Source organism: Homarus americanus, unplaced genomic scaffold (genome assembly GCF_018991925.1).
Source record: "Homarus americanus isolate GMGI-L3 unplaced genomic scaffold, GMGI_Hamer_2.0 scaffold57563, whole genome shotgun sequence".
Lineage (NCBI taxonomy): Eukaryota > Metazoa > Arthropoda > Malacostraca > Decapoda > Nephropidae > Homarus > Homarus americanus.
Window position 1 is genome coordinate 95,281 of NW_024752597.1, and position 17,220 is coordinate 112,500.

The window sequence follows — 17,220 nt, forward strand, 5'->3', positions numbered from 1 at the left end:
CCTACCCTCCCATCCTAACCTCCCACCCCATCCATTCGTCCCACACGTCCACACCATCCTTATTTATCACGTGTCTCTACTATGCTATAATCATAAAAGAAAATGACACATCAATCTTCACTCACACAGACAATCTAATCTGCCTCACACCAACACTTCTAGTTGTGGTGTCTGTTGGATGCATAAGGTGAAGTGGAGTCTAGTTTGATCTCTCACTGTGTAGATAATGGAATTACATGGAACTTTTCTTTTGGTGAATATAATGTCTTTAGTTTTGTGGTTGTGAGGGAGATAAAGATATTTTTTCTTATTGTTTTTTTTACTGTATATTTTTTGTTTTGCTTCTGTTATTCATGTACGCTTTGATATACTCGTGTGCACTTTGATATACTTGTGTACGCTTTCCTATACTCGTGTGCACTTTTCTACAGTCTTATGAGTCATTTATGTAGTACTGTATGCCATATCTACCTATGCCCTTTTGTTATTATGACTACACCTTAAATGCACGAATAGGGGGCATATATCTATAATATTCACCACATTCATCTGTCTCTTTGTCACTTATCGTTTCAAGTACTCGAGAACACATCGATGGTCTGACGCGAGATCTAACCTACGGATAAATGTCTTGGTTGAGTTAGCTAATTCATTAACTATAACCCATTTTGGATATTAACCCTAAGTGCCAATGGTTTAAGAAATTTAGCTTAACTGTTTGAGGACGATGATGTAACCTTTTCACCCATTTTGTATACAGTATACCTGTAGTAGTTAAATACAAGTACTAATTTAATGGGTATGGCCTCTTGCTTAGCCCTCAAACAGCCGCCATCACCTACCTGTCGAAATTTTGTGTTCCTTGCCGTCTAATTTATGCATATATGGGGACCCTCGATATAGAAGTCCGTTAAATACAGGTTTCGTCGTATTCCAGCCCCCACGGAAAAAATAATGGCTGCTTATCGAACTCTATTCACCATTCTGATGCCTCAAACCCTTTCTACAGATTCCTTTGCTTGCATCTCCGTAATTCTTTAGCATGTACCGTACTGTTTATAATTTTTTCCAGGTTGGCCTATCTGCTGGTGACTCTTCCTGCCTAATATAAGTTCCTTCATTACTTCCTTGACTGCTTCAGGACTTGATTGATTTACCCAAGATGAGTGTGCAATATTTGGTTCTTCCAGTGATTTAACCCATTCAGGATGTTGATTTAACCCCTTGATGATGATGGTTTAGGACCACTAGTTTAACCCTTTGAGGATAATGTTGGTTTAACCTTTTGTGGATAATGTTTAACATAACATAAGAATGGAGGAAACTGCAGAGGGCCTATTGGCTCATACTGGGCAGTCCCGTTTACACCCAACCCCTATTGCTCATATATCCACCCAACCTATGTTTGAAGCTATGCAGCGTATTCGAGTTAATGATGATGTTTGGTAACTTGTTCCACTCATTCACTACTCTATTTCCAAACTAGTATTTACCTATCTCACGCCTAAATCAAAATTTGTCTAATTTAAAACCATTGCTATGATTTTGCTCCTGGTTGGATAGTTTGGGTACCTTTGTTTAGCCCTGACTTCCATTTATACACCTCGATCATATCGCCCCTCACTTTACGTCTCTTTGATGGTAAGTTTTTAAGGACTTTTGACTTAACCCTTGAGGACACTGGCTTAAATACAGCAGCTTAACCCATTCAGGATGTTAGTTTAACCCTTTGAGGATAATATTTAACCCTTTGATTTGGTGAAGCTTAACGTACTTCTCTCCATATAATGGGGGTGTCACATATAGCCAGCTCTCACTTTTCATCTCTTTTTCAGATACTGTACCTCCATATTTTGTTGTGTTTGATGAACTCTGGTAAACATGCTTGACCATTGTGTGTGTAGTGTAATAGTTTTGAATCTGAAGAAATGGTAATGATTATTCCCACTGCTTCTATTGTTTAAGTCATCCTAACCTAACTTAACCAGACTTAATCTGATCCAGTCTTACCTAAACCTAACCTAAACCTCAACTAACCTTTACCAATATGTGTAATAGTTATATGTCTGTGAGGAGAATAATTACCTGTGTAAAATGTGGTTTGATTATTCCCACCTCCTCATCTGTTTAACCTAACCTAACCCAAATGATCTTCACTTCCGACTCATATAGAATTGATTTATATTTTATCTTCCTTTATTTCTTTCTGTCTTCCTACTTTTCTTTCTTTGTTCCTACCTTTCTCTCTTCCTTCCTTCTTTCTTTCCATCCTTCCTTCTTTCCTTCCTTCTTTCCTTCCTGCCTTCCTTCCTTGTTTGCTTCCTTTCTTCCTCCCTGTATTATTATTATTTACACAACACGTAACTTCATTAAACCTTTTCCCAAATTATCATACACTTGTGGGTCGTCTTCAGCCGCATCTCAAACTTTGTATAACTTTTTCTAACGTCATTTTGCACTTATTAACCCCTTACGTGCGGGCTCCCCTCTGTGCTAAATAAAATCATCTGGCATCCGTCAAATGAAATACAGTATTAAAAGTGGCGTCCCCGTAGTGGAGGTGGTTGATTTCATAAAGCATTTTCACACATTGTTGTACACATGTAGACCATTTTTGCACCTAGCCATCTCACCTCACTCATACATGGTGCTTAACTTTAGCCACATCACAAATTTCAAAGTTAAATTTACCTATCGAATAAATTTCAGACTTGCATTTGCCGCTCACTGCTCTGCCCTCCGAAAAGCCTCGACTGTGGGAATATACTCTATCACTTTTCACACTTTGTGGTTACTGTGACCAACATTATCCTGGCTTATCGTAACTAGCCTTAACCGTGGGGGGTATTTTTGTTAACTTATATAATGTTAAATATTTCCCCGAGTCACTGTCACTGATACTGTTTTTGTGCGACGGTGAACTCAGTAATATTTTCCTGTTCCTTGTTTGACACAAGATATATATTAATCCATGTTCATACACATTGAAGGCAAATTAATCCATGTTCATATGCATTGAAGGCAAATTAATCCCTGTTCATACACATTAAACACCAATTAATCCCTTTTCATACATATTTGTTATAGTTAGAGTTAGAATTACTCCCAATGCTTCCCTATACACACATATGATCCTTATAACCAAGCTCTCTATTTAGTATTCAATTCTCTTTACGTATTTCTTGACGTTGCTGTAGATGGTATTATAATTCTACAAATCTCCAAAATTATTAACTTTTTTTTTTCCAGAAGCAGTATTTGATTTTGTTTATACAGGATGATCTAAAAATCCCTGTGTATTGTATTCTGTATTTTGAATGTATTCTACAGCCATTGAAATATACACCGTGCTTGTTTTTCTGTAGTTGATCATCTACAGTGGGATGACAGTATTATTTTTGTGGTACAGATTTTGCTTAATTTCTTCAGATTTAATGGGTAGTCTATGGGGTTAGTTCATCTTATATAAAGCACTTCCGGGAACACATTTGAGAGTGGAATTTACGGCAGGGTAGAATTTGTATAGGTTGGGTATTTCCGTACACAAATTCTGGGTAATTCTCCGAAGCTCACGGCACTTCAGTTTCCTATTGCAGAGACGAGGAGGAACTAAGCTGAAGAGGCCAACGGAAGAGAGAAATAATCGTGTTTATGCCCATATTTGGATTAGTTTTGACCAATGGCGCCAGAGGAAGATGTTCATTGGTGTTGATGGTTAACCTGTTTTTTTGTTTTTTTCCAGATACTTTTTTTTTCCAGATCATCATGACTAATATCCTGACATTATAAAATTCTGCTCTCAGTGTACTGTTGGGTAGATGTGATTTTGCATACAGTATACATTTCCCCCATGTTTTATCTCCTGTAAAAATCTTTTAAGTCTATATGTTAAGTATTGTAAACAGAATAAGTAAGAATTGTTTAAAAAAAAAAGTACTAGTTTTTGTTTGAGTATTTTGTTTGCTATTGTGTTCATCTGCACCATTAAAATAAATTTCTTCTTACAGTTAACAATTGTTTGATTTGTCTGTTTGTGTCTGTAGTATTAATCCTTCTTAGTTCTTAATGTCCTTGTGATTTGTGTGTAGATACCTGTATGAGTCTTACGTACGTTTAACATCTGACGGAACCTCGATATAATGGATTATACTCTCCCATATAGTCCGTAAATAGAGGTCTCACCATAACACCTAAATATATAGTATGCAAGAAGAAAACCCGGCCGTTAAGTGAAAAGATAGAGTTGTATTTTGTAATAGTTGATTATACAGATATGAAGAAAATGCAATAATTATATACTATTTAAATGTGTTAAGTAACATTTCATAACATTGATTATTAATTCATTCAATGGAAAATTATGGATATGAATAAGAAAAATATGTAAAAGTGTTGACCTGTAACATGGAGCCCGCCAGACCAGGTCCAAAATACTTGAAGGAAGAGGATCTGTATACACTTGACATGACACATTGAGAACACTTGATTTGACACATAGAGAACTTTGTAATTTGCACTCATGACAGAAACACTGGGATAATGTTCAGTACTTTATAATATTACATGTGCATAATCAAATCTTTTATTTATTACTGCAGTCAATATTTTCAGGTGAACATAATTATTGGTAAATGGTAGTTCTTGTTCCCTGCCATCATCTGCTGTCAGAGATATAGGAATGGCCTTTGTCTAGTCAACTATTCAAGTGAGCCTTCCTATGACCTTCCAATATTCAAGAGAATTTTATGAAACTTTGCATATATGATGATCGTCAGCTGAACCTTTATGTAAGACGGTACTTTGGATCCTTTTTTATCTTTGTATTTCAGAAGAAGATTGAAATACTTAGTTACAGGTATTACAATTCTCATCTTTTCGTAATACTGTATCATTTTCTGTTGAGGTTCAGTTTCAGAAGCAATATTTCTATCTACACCATTTAAACATTCTTGTTCTTGCATAATATAACCTCAGGTCCATAAGTTGTGAAGATATTGACACAGACTCTGGATGGTTTGGTGGAGTGTACTAGTAGTTGTCGTCCAAGAAGGCTTTGTCGAAGGCACTTGACGCAGCGGGGCCTCTCGGCATTTGTGGCCAGGGCGGGTCACTACAGATAGGTTGGCGAGCACTGTGGGTCTGTGTGGACGATTCTGTATAAAATGAAAGATTTTTATAGTCACTGATAACTTCAATGACAGTACAGGGTGTCTTAAATATACTGTACACACACACACACACACACTGCCTTACAGGGTTTTGTAGAAATTGCATGATTGGTTCGTCGTATTTCATTTTTGTACATTTGGGAGTGGAGGAGGGAATACTTAACTACCATACACTGGTTAAAACAAAAAAAAACTAGTGATGTACCGATTGTCCACAGTTAAAACACCTCTACACTAACTGAACACCATACAAACACTACACCACAATACAGTACCTGATTGAAAAGGCACAAGTGAGCCATATGGGATAGGTCCTATGGGAGCGATCTTCACACTCGAGTTTGGCTGATGTTTACGTCTTGAGCGGAAACAGAAGATGGCCAGATCCACGAGGAACTCCACCACCTCCATTATGGTCACCAGAGACATGCCGATGAAGAGCCCTAAGTTACCACCCACGTTACAGATGAGGGTGTCCCACTGTCGGTGTAAACAAGGAGAGAATTTGTTTAGGAATTAATACAATTTTAGAATTTATTTTAGGAATACATTTATAAATTTTTTTGTTTGGTGACATATAGTAGTTCATTATTTTATCTCAGTTTAGAGCTTTTATACAGATATGTAATTTGATGTAAGGAGCATCATCTTGTGTTAATATATTCAGAGGGATTTTCTCAGGTATTTAGTCTTATCCGTGTATTGTGTAAACTTATGTTAGCTTTAGCTTATATAAACTCCAAGACATACACAGTCTCAAACAAATTTAAACGAATCAAGTGAATGTTTGTATACTTGATGTATGAGGTCTCCTACAAATGAGGATAATATTATTGATGTAGTACAAACATTCATATGCTCTCCGTGGAAAAACCTGTGATGGACGGTACTCACAGTGTAGGCGGCACTCTCTTGAATCTTCTCGTAAGTGAGGGACTCCAGGTACACATGGAGGCGGACTGTCTCGTTCTGGGCCCTGCAAGACAAAGATGTACGGCCCTGTTATATCACCGTCAACAACCAGTTCACCTACACATCAAGACTATCGTGCTTAGGGGGGACATAATACCAACCTAGTACTTCCAATCTTTACCCTTGTCTAGTACTACCAATCTTTATCCCTGTCTAGTACTTCCAATCTTTATCCCTGTCTAGTACTTCCAATCTTTATCCCTGTCTAGTACTTCCAATCTTTATCCCTGTCTAGTACTTCCAATCTTTATCCCTGTCTAGTACTTCCAATCCTTATCCCTGTCTAGTACTTCCAATCTTTATCCCTGTCTAGTACTTCCAATCTTTATCCCTGTCTAGTACTTCCAATCTTTATCCCTGTCTAGTACTTCCAATCCTATCCCTGTCTAGTACTTCCAATCTTTATCCCTGTCTAGTACTTCCAATCTTTATCCCTGTCTAGTACTTCCAAGCTTTATCCCTGTCTAGTACTTCCAATCTTTATCCCTGTCTAGTACTTCCAATCCTTATCCCTCCTCTCTTACACTCACTAACATTCACAAGGCAAGAATGAAAATCTACCCAAACTTACATGAAAAGTGATGGTCAGATTCTTGACTTGTGACTACACCTCACTCACTCGCTCGCAGGATACACTTAATTAAACCATCAATTACACGTTATATCGGGGAAGATGAGGCATTAATCCACAGGTGGGTTGTGGTAGATGGTTCAGTGGATAGTGATGATATGTAAGGTACCTGTTTTTATCTGTAAGAACAAGAGATATCTCACCCAGTACACAGGTCGTCTCCCATCATCCTCTTGGTTAGGTTCTGGACGATGTAGTAAAAAAGGGTATTCTCCTCACTCGACGTTACCCTCGTCTGGAACATCGTCTCGCTGTAAACATGATAGGTGATGTAATGCCGTAACTAACATAATTAGCCTCATAACACAAGATATAACTGCTTATTAACACTGAGGTAGCCAAAGTTAATAGACATCATCTTATATACAGTAATATATAAGTCACATTAAAGATGGTTGTGTTGTTGCTTTTGTCTACCATTTTTCTGTATTACAAACACTAAATTCTGTGCCCTAACACCATCCTGCTGTACCATCAACACTCCATCCTGTACCATCAACACTCCCTCCTGTACCCCCAACACTCCCTCCTGTACCCCCAACACTCCCCCCAGCTCTATCCCTAACACTCCCCCCTCCTGTACCACTAGCCATTAATGATAAGTACTCACTGACAAGATGGTGGGCAGTCACAGTTAATAAGTCGCTGCTGGTAGGAAAACATCACCATCTCCGTACACAACTCTGCACAAGACACAACAATTTATTAATACATATCCGATGGTAAATGTTGTGATCTTGTAAAGTTTAGGCACCCCAGTTTATTTTACCTGATGATTAAACACCCTGACATTACCTGGTTTCTTTATTTACAAACTAGGAAAAAGTATTCAATTACAATTACTTTATTTTAAATTCAGTCTTATTAGGGTCAGTTTATTTGTTTCCTTGGGTGTGGTAAGTTTGGTTTTCAAAGTGCTGTACTGTACCACACTTTGAAAACCCAAGAACATCTCCTTTGAACAATGTCAAAGGAGGCATGTGTGTGTGTGTGTGTGTATGCCTCCACCCCCAAACCCAGACTATAAATGACTTGTTTGTAAGAAGCAGTGTGCATAAAGTATTGGAATCTACAGCCATTGTAGGACTCGCCAATAAACCTGAAGAATAAGTCATCATTGGACACGAAGGACTAACATAAACAAGTAAGTAAGCAAGCAAGTTAGTTTGGTAAAGTTAAGTTAGTTTAAATTTAACATAAGTGTGGTAGGTTTGGAGATAAGTTTGATTTAGTTAGTTTACGTTCAGTTGGGTGTGTTAGGTTTGGTGGTACGGTGGTTTATTTTCCTGTGTCTTTTTATAAAATTTGTTCCCGTGATATTTTTGTCCAATAGATCCCTTACTAAAAGTGGCTCGATAACGTACTTTGGGTAATATTGAAGGCAGAACATTGTATCTTAGGCTTCTTGATAGTCTGGATGTCGTAGGCTGGACTTTTGCCGCTGTAGCACTCGCACTTACTCCACAGCTCCTGCTCCACACACACCTTCTTGCATCTCTGCAGACATTTGAGACATAACTCGCCATGAAAAGAAGAGTTATAGAGTAGGCATAAATTCTTCCAGTGTATTGATATTTTAACCTAACCTACCCTACCCCATTCTACTCTATGATCCCTACCCTACCCTACCCTATGATCCCTACCCTACCCCATTCTACTCTATGATCCCTACCCTATCCTATGATCCCTACCCTACCCCATTCTACTCTATGATCCCTACCCTACCCTACCCTATGATCCCTACCCTACCCCATCCTACCCCATTCTACTCTATGATCCCTACGCCCCTACACCCCTACCCTACTCCCTACCCCTATGATCCCTCCCACCCTACCTATGATCCCTACCTGCCCTACCTGATCCCCACCCCTGCCTATCTACCTGCAGTCCCCCCTATCCACCTACCTCTACCCTACCCCATTCTACTCCCACCACCTGCACCCTACCCTGTAGTCCCTACCCTACCCCAGTCCCTACCTCCCAACCCTCCTATGATCCCTACCTGTCCTGCCATATAGTCCCTACCCCTCACCCTGTCACCTGACCCAACCTACCTATCCTCCCTTTCATCTCTACCCCTGCCCTATGATCCCTACCCTACCCCATTCTACTCTATAGTCCCTACATACCCCCTACTGCCCTATGATCCCTACCCTACCCTACCCCATTCTCACCAGCAGTCCCTACCCTACCCTATCATCCCTACCCTACCCCATTCTACTCTATGATCCCTACCTTACCCTATCCACCTATGATCCCTACCCCATGATCCCCATTCCACCCCTTTACCCCCCTACCCTTTGATCCCTACCCCACATCTCCCCACCTATGTCACTACCTTACCCTATCCCTACCCCACACTCTCTACCTACCCTATGATCCTACACCTACTTATGATCCCTACATATCCCTACCTTATTCCTACCTACCCTCTACCCCTGACCCTACCTGATCCTATCCTACCCTCTACCTGATCCCTACCCTACCCCATTCTACCCTACCCCATACTCTATGATCCCTACCTTACCCTATCCTACCCTATGATCCCTACCCTACCCCATTCTACTCTATGATCACTACCCTACCCTACCCCATTCTACTCTATGATCCCTACCTTACCCTATCCTACCCTATGATCCCTACCCTACCCTCAATTTAATCACCATATCACCAACCTAACACTAACATAACCTAACCCAACACTAACCTAATCTTCCTAGGTAATGTTAAGGTGTCTAATCTTCAGGTGAAATAAGCTAATGTGTCTAATCTTCAAGTGAAATAAGCTAATGTGTCTAATCTTCAAGTGTAATAAGCTAATGTGTCTAATCTTCAGGTGAAATAAGCTAATGTGTCTAATCTTCAAGTGTAATAAGCTAATGTGTCTAATCTTCAGGTGAAATAAGCTAATGTGTCTAATCTTCAAGTGTAATAAGCTAAGGTGTCTAATCTTCAGGTGAAATAAGCTAATGTGTCTAATCTTCAAGTGTAATAAGCTAATGTGTCTAATCTTCAAGCGTAATAAGCTAATGTGTCTAATCTTCAAGTGTAATAAGCTAAGGTGTCTAATCTTCAGGTGAAATAAGCTAATGTGTCTAATCTTCAAGTGTAATAAGCTAATGTGTCTAATCTTCAAGCGTAATAAGCTAATGTGTCTAATCTTCAAGTGTAATAAGCTAGTGTGTCTAATCTTCAGGTGAAATAAGCTAATGTGTCTAATCTTTAAGTGAAATAAGCTAAGGTGTCTAATCTTCAGGTGAAATAAGCTAGGGTATCTAATCTTCAAGTGTAATAAGCTCGGGTCTAATTTTCAGGAGGTGGACACTCACAACAGAGGAGTACTCGTGGAAAGTCTTGGAGTCTGTGGTCGACCTGCAGGTACCATGAGGAGGACCAACCCTTTCTATCTTTTTCTGTTGACAAATTAATTACTCAAGAATTATTTATCGGTTTAATGTATAATATTACTTTAAGTATTATGTATTGTTTAATTTATTGCTGTATTTATGTATCACTGAATTTATCATGTTGTGTTTATTAATTTCTGTATGTAGCAAAGTTATCATTTTACAGTACTTAAGAATTATTACATTTCATAACTTGAGAATTTTGTATTTATTTAATTTATAATTTTTCAGATCTTGAGACTTATTTACACAGACACGGTGAAATTGATAGACAGACAGACAGACAGACAGTGTACCGCCCCCATACTCACCCTAGACACTCCAACAGAGACACTGAGGCCAGGGGAGATATTGAAGCCCTCGTCCTCAGGAAAAGGCAACTGGCGAGGACTGTGGACGATCACCCTCACCCCGATCTCAGGTGACAGGAGGGACAGGTAATTCTTCACCTGTATGCCAATCATCAGCCTCAACCCATTCTGTAGGTGACATCAAGACCACCGTTGTAAAGTAAGTTCGGCTTCTGTTTCTCTTTTGGTGATCTTTATTGTCCGGTGTTTTTACGGGAGGAAATTGTTAATATTTAGTAGTTGCTGACTTATATATTGAGTCTTATATCGGGAGATAGAGGAAAAATACTAAAAGTAATTTATTCTATAGCCTCTCTGTTGTGAAATAATTTATTCATTGACCCCTGGAATATGCATTGACACCCTGGAGTATATATTGACCCCCCGGAGTATATATTGACCCCCTGGAGTATACATTGACACCCTGGAGTATACATTGACACCCTGGAGTATACTGTACACTGACCCTAGGACCGACAGTAGAAGTCTTTTTGGGAACTGCTCTCACAATTTTCTTATTCTTGAGTTTGATCTTACGGAAAGCTGAGTTATAGGTGTAACACATGCCGTACTGATCACTAGTCCACGATTGGAAATGTCTGTCGGGATAGAAATGAATCGTGAGTTAGATTTGGTTTGGTCAGGTTAAATTTGGTTAAGTAAAGTAAGGTTTGGTTAGTATGTGAGGTATTGTAAAGCACAGCCAGAACACCTTAGGTTAGGGATTAAATCATCGTACTTAAGGGGTTAAATCATCATACTCAAGGGGTTAAATTATAGTAGTGAAGGGGTTAAATCAGTGTACTCAAGGGGTTAAATCATCGTACTTAAGGGGTTAAATCATAGTAGTGAAGGGGTTAAATCATTGTACTCAAGGGGTTAAAAGAGGTAACAGTACTCACTTATGGGTACAAGGCCGCCGGTCGTAGCTACAGGTACGAATAAAATCTTTGGTAGGAAGACCATAAGTATCTAAATCCTGGGCTGTAGGCGAAAACACTCCCACCACATCGGAGAAGTCAGGTGTGTGGCTCTTCTGAAACATTCTCTCCACCATGCTTACCGTCAAATTGGTGTCAACCCAGGTATCGAAAACTGAAACACAGTATCATTATCAGTAGAGGTCTTTTATAATCATAGACCTTTGGCGTTACCTTTTGATTACAGACCCTCCGAAACTAATTAATTTTACCTGCGTGATTAATTTACTAATGGTACAAAAAGCAGTTGTTTTATCTGGTAAGTACATAGTTAATTGTGATGGAAGGTATTTATTGCGTTGACCTCATGATACCTACAGCTCTTTGGTAAACAATCTTTGGAACAGGATGGGCAGTGGGTCTCTTCATTGTATTCCATACCTCTCGTCTCTGTGTACTCTGTAATATAAAACATAGTATTAATTATTGTTCTATGTATTGGTGGTGCTGGTGAGTGTTTCAGGTTTGTTTGACATGTGTTGTTGATGTGTGTATGTATGTATTAGTGGTTTGTTTATGGTGAGTTGTGGTGTGGTGATGTGTCGCTTTTTTTTTCCCATTTCCATTCCACACACAGACACCTATCCCATCACGAAACACCTACCCCATCACGAAACACCTATCCCATCACGAAACACCTATTCCATCACAACACAATCATCACAATCACCTTGAGTTGTACCTAATCACAACACTAGTCAAGGAACAAAAACCAAAGACTTCCAACACCTTTCAAGTTGTAGTCAAAACAGCCAAAGTTGTCACAGAAGATCTCCAGGCGGCAGAGAATATTGTAGGAGACATCCATTTTGTAGTTCTCTGAGGGAGGGAGAAGGGGGACACTCAGTTATAATTCATGTAAAGTAGGTTGAAGAAAATGAAGTGAATAGTGGATAGATGGATCGATGGATGGCTATGTAGACGGGTGATTGGATAGATATATAGATAAATACAGTAGATGGATGGATAAATAGTCAATAAACTTATCATACTTAACCTAACCAAACTTACTATATAGACAACCCTGGTCATCTTTAGGGTCAAAACTAAGACCCATTCCTTGGTTATCACTTTCTTCATCTTGCCGGTACTTGAGGTATTTGTAGTAGAAACTGCACTGTAGGCGTATCTGTTCAATATTTTCCTTGGTGTCATATCGATCATGAAGGTCTTCGTATGGGAAGAATTTGTCGGGAGTCTCTGTAATGTACGTACTATAATAATAACTTTGATTAATAGCAACAACGATGATTTAAATACAGCAACAACAACGATAATAACAAAAACATTGATTTAATTGCAACAACAAAAACATTAATTGAAAATGATTTGATATTGTTTTTGTTTTTTGGTGTGTTTGTTTGTTTTAATTCAAACATTATTTTTTTATTATTATCACTATCCATTCTCCACTATCATTCTCCACTATCATTCTCCACCATCATTCTCCACCATCATTCTCCACCATCATTCTCCACCATCATTCTCCACTATCATTCTCCACCATCATTCTCCACCATCATTCTCCACCATCATTCTCCACCATCATTCTCCTCCATTATCCATTATTATAACTTACTTGCAGCATCTGTCTTGGTTACATCCTCGTATTCTTCATACTCCACCACGAACTTGTGTTCATTAGCCTGGAGGAGAGTGAGAGAAGGTTATAAAGAGGTGAGAGAAGGTTATAGTGAGGCGAGAGAAGGTTATAGTGAGGTGAGAGAAGGTTATAGTGAGGTGAGAGAAGGTTATAGTGAGGTGAGAGAAGGTTATAGTGAGGTGAGAGAAGGTTATAGAGAGGTGAGAGAAGGTTATAGAGAGGTGAGAGAAGGTTATAGAGAGGTGAGAGAAGGTTATAGAGAGGTGAGAGAAGGTTATAGTGAGGTTATAGTGAGGTGAGAGAAGGTTATGGAGAGGTGAGAAAGGTTATAGAGAGGTGAAGAAGGTTATAGTGAGGGCGAGAGAAGGTTATAGTGAGGTGAGAGGTTATAGTGAGGGAGAGAAGGTTATAGAGAGGTGAGAGAAAGGTTATAGAGAGGTGAGAGAAAGGTTATAGAGAGGTGAGGTTAGAGGTGAAGAGAAGGTTATAGTGAGGTGAGAGAAGGTTATAGAGGGAGGTGAGAGATAGGTTATAGAGAGAAGAAGGTTATAGAGAGGTGAGAGAAGGTTATAGTGAGGTGAGAGAATGGAGGTAAAATGAACTTGGGGGAGGGGGAGCCAAACAACCTAACCTAACCCTTACCTAGGTAGATTTTAGTGTAATACAATATAATCATCAGGTGAAATAAACTATAGACAGGTAGACAGAAGGGGGGGGGGAGTTAATCGTCAGGTGATGCAAAATATTAAAAAAAAAAATAATAATAAAAACACATTTGACCCACCTGAGTAAACTGTAAGAAATCCAGTGTTCGAATATTATCGGTGACCTTTTCCTCCCGAGCTGCTGTAACTTTTTCCTCCTTGGCTTCTCTCTTGAACCTAACTCTAGCTTCCTTTATCCATGAACTGCCATCGTATGTGTGTGTGTTAGTCCCTTCTCCATTCACCTTCTTGGTCTTGATGAAGTGTTTTAGGGTTTCAGGTTTAATATTCAGTGTGTCTCTTTTTCTACGTAAGTCTTCGTATGTTGAAGCTGTAGTGGCATCTGTTGTTGTTGAAGCTGTAGTGGCATCTGTTGTTGTTGAAGCTGTAGTGGCATCTGTTGTTGTTGAAGCTGTAGTGGCATCTGTTGTTGTTGAAGCTGTAGTGGCATCTGTTGTTGTTGAAGCTGTAGTGGCATCTGTTGTTGTTGAAGCTGTAGTGGCATCTGTTGTTGTTGAAGCTGTAGTGGCATCTGTTGTTGTTGAAGCTGTAGTGGCATCTGTTGTTGTTGAAGCTGTAGTGGCATCTGTTGTTGTTGAAGCTGTAGTGGCATCTGTTGTTGTTGAAGCTGTAGTGGCATCTGTTGTTGTTGAAGCTGTAGTGGCATCTGTTGTTGTTGAAGCTGTAGTGGCATCTGTTGTTGTTGAAGCTGTAGTGGCATCTGTTGTTGTTGAAGCTGTAGTGGCATCTGTTGTTGTTGAAGCTGTAGTGGCATCTGTTGTTGTTGAAGCTGTAGTGGCATCACCTGTAGTTGACCCATCAGTAGTACCAGCTGTAGTTGACCCATCAGTAGAGGCACTTGTAGCTACAGTGGTACTATCTTCAAATGATAAAAAAAAATTCCCCTGGTTAGGAATTAAAGTACTGTAGTAAAGTAGAAAATATACACAAGCACATTGAAACACAGTGAGATAAGACAAGAAGCAGTTCATCGTTTATAGTGAGGTAGAATAATGGGTAGGGGAGAGGGAGGGAGAGAGGAGAGTGAGAGAGAGAGAGAGGGAGGTAGAGGGGAGAGAGAGGGGATGGTGGGAGAGAGAGGGAGGGATGGTGGGGAGGGAGGTAGGGGAGTGGGAGAGAGAGAGAGAGGAGAGGGGATGGTGGGGAGAGAGGAGAGGGAGGTAGAGGGGAGAGGGAGGGAGAGGGGAGAGACAGAGAGTAAAGAATTAACAAGAATTAATGTTAACAAAAATATCATCCATTAGTTACAACTTTTCCCTCAGGATCTTATAGAGAAATCTTATTGGCTGGTGTTGTAATGACTCTCTGTATGTGGTCAAAATTGGGGGTGGGGAGCGGACAAAACTGAGGGTGGGGAGTGGACAAAACTGAAGGTGGGTAGCGGACAAAACTGAGGGTGGGGAGCGGTCAAAACTGCGTCACAAAACTGAGGGTGGGGAGTGGACAAAACTGAGGGTGGGGAGTGTCAAACTGAGGGGTGGGGAGTGGACAATAAAACTGAGGGTGGGCAGGACAAACTGAGGGTGGGGAGCGGTCAAAACTGAGGGTGGGAGTGCACAAAAAACTGAGGGTGGGGGCAGTGGACAAAACTGAGGGTGGGGAGCGGTCAAAACTGAGGGTGGGGAGTGGACAAAACTGAGGGTGGGGAGTCATTGTGCGTGATCATGGATAAACACAAACTTAAACCATGGCTTAAAATAATCCTATATTAAGCAGCCATGATGTTGATTCTTGAACCATTAACTCTTAAGTCAACTCGGACAGATGGACGGACAGATGGACGGACAGACGACGGACAGATGGACGGACAGACGACGGACACTGACAGCTGTAGTGGCACCTGTAGTTGTTGCAGCTGTAGTGGCACCTGTAGTTGTTGCAGCTGTAGTGGCACCTGTAGTTGTTGCAGCTGTAGTGGCACCTGTAGTTGTTGCAGCTGTAGTGGCACCTGTAGTTGTTGCAGCTGTAGTGGCATCAGTAGTTGTACCACCAGTAGTTGTTGTTCCACCTGTAGTTGTACCACCAGTAGTTGTTGTTCCACCTGTAGTTGTACCACCAGTAGTTGTTGTTCCACCTGTAGTTGTACCACCAGTAGTTGTTGTTCCGCCTGTAGTAGTTGTTCCACCTGTAGTTGTTCCGCCTGTAATAGTTGTTCCACCTGTAGTTGTTCCGCCTGTAGTAGTTGTTCCACCTGTCGTTGTACTATCTGTAGTAGTTGTTCCCCCTGTAGTTGTTCCACCTGTCGTTGTACCACCTGTAGTTGTTCCCCCTGTGGTTGCTCCACCTGTCGTTGTACTATCTGTAGTAGTTGTTCCCCCTGTGGTTGCTCCACCTGTCGTTGTTCCACCTGTAGTAGTTGTTCCACCTGTCGTTGTACTATCTGTAGTAGTTGTTCCACCTGTCGTTGTACTATCTGTAGTAGTTGTTCCCCCTGTAGTTGTTCCACCTGTCGTTGTACCACCTGTAGTAGTTGTTCCACCTGTGGTTGTACCATCTGTAGTTGTTCCACCTGTCGTTGTTCCAGTCAAATATTCGTAGTCACCATAAGCATAACCTGTGATTAAATGCCTATATTAAGTCGAACATAAGCATGGAGAGAGAGAGAGAGAGAGAGAGAGAGAGAGATATAAAAAATACAGCTAAAGATAGTGAGGGAGAGAGAGAGGAAAAACAAAATATATGCAATAAATTGAAAACAAAAGCTAAACGACCTCGTATTACGCACCATAAAAGTCATTTCCAAACCCACTGTTGAAGCCTGTGTCGTAGTCTTGTTGGTAGTCGTAGTCGTAGTTTGGTGAGTACTCTTCCTCTACGTAGAAGTCGTCTTGGTTGTTGCTCAGGCCCTCACACACTGGAAGGGTTGTGGTTGTTGTGGTTGTGGTTGTTATTTTTGTTATTATTACTGTTGTTATTATTATTATTATTATTATTTTAAAACTATTATTATTATTATTATTATTGTTATTATTATTATTCACGTGATAACAGTATAGAATAATAGTGAGGTACTGTACTGGCTCTTGACTGTAATTAAACAAACAATCTCTCTTATTAGGCAACTTGTGACCATGTATTCAGCTACAAGGATAACATATTGCACCACAAACTATCACCATAACACCACAAACTATCACCATAACACCACAAACTATCACCATAGCACCACAAACTTTTCCAACAACTTGTTAAATAATTATTGTTATATTCAGTGGCATGTCCGGATGATTGGAGGGGTTGGGGAGGGGGGCTGGTGGGATCATGGGGTTGGGGAGGGCTGGTGGGATGGTGGGATCATGGGGTTGGGAGGGGGCTGGTGGGATCATGGGGTTGGGGAGTGGGGTTGGTGGGATCATGGGGTTGGGGGCTGGTGGGATCATGGGG

At 40.3% G+C, this 17,220-nt stretch overlaps 1 protein-coding gene across 1 annotated transcript in view; it reads right to left on the bottom strand.

The window, feature by feature from the left end:
* Positions 1 to 4,242: 4,242 nt before the first annotated feature.
* LOC121855143 overlaps positions 4,243 to 17,220 on the bottom strand; it is a 20,534-nt gene continuing 7,556 nt past the window's right edge. The window contains exons 5-22 of the mRNA XM_042350011.1: positions 16,562 to 16,690; positions 15,677 to 16,390; positions 14,589 to 14,695; positions 13,896 to 14,291; positions 13,088 to 13,154; positions 12,520 to 12,708; positions 12,238 to 12,327; positions 11,827 to 11,907; positions 11,431 to 11,623; positions 10,995 to 11,127; positions 10,490 to 10,657; positions 10,101 to 10,184; positions 8,136 to 8,268; positions 7,382 to 7,454; positions 6,915 to 7,022; positions 6,063 to 6,144; positions 5,444 to 5,648; positions 4,243 to 5,153 (exon numbers count right to left, since the gene is read on the bottom strand). Of these exons, the coding sequence (XP_042205945.1) occupies positions 5,029 to 5,153; positions 5,444 to 5,648; positions 6,063 to 6,144; positions 6,915 to 7,022; positions 7,382 to 7,454; positions 8,136 to 8,268; positions 10,101 to 10,184; positions 10,490 to 10,657; positions 10,995 to 11,127; positions 11,431 to 11,623; positions 11,827 to 11,907; positions 12,238 to 12,327; positions 12,520 to 12,708; positions 13,088 to 13,154; positions 13,896 to 14,291; positions 14,589 to 14,695; positions 15,677 to 16,390; positions 16,562 to 16,690 (3,077 nt within the window). The 3' untranslated portion in view covers positions 4,243 to 5,028. The remainder of the gene's footprint in view (positions 5,154 to 5,443; positions 5,649 to 6,062; positions 6,145 to 6,914; positions 7,023 to 7,381; positions 7,455 to 8,135; positions 8,269 to 10,100; positions 10,185 to 10,489; positions 10,658 to 10,994; positions 11,128 to 11,430; positions 11,624 to 11,826; positions 11,908 to 12,237; positions 12,328 to 12,519; positions 12,709 to 13,087; positions 13,155 to 13,895; positions 14,292 to 14,588; positions 14,696 to 15,676; positions 16,391 to 16,561; positions 16,691 to 17,220) is intronic.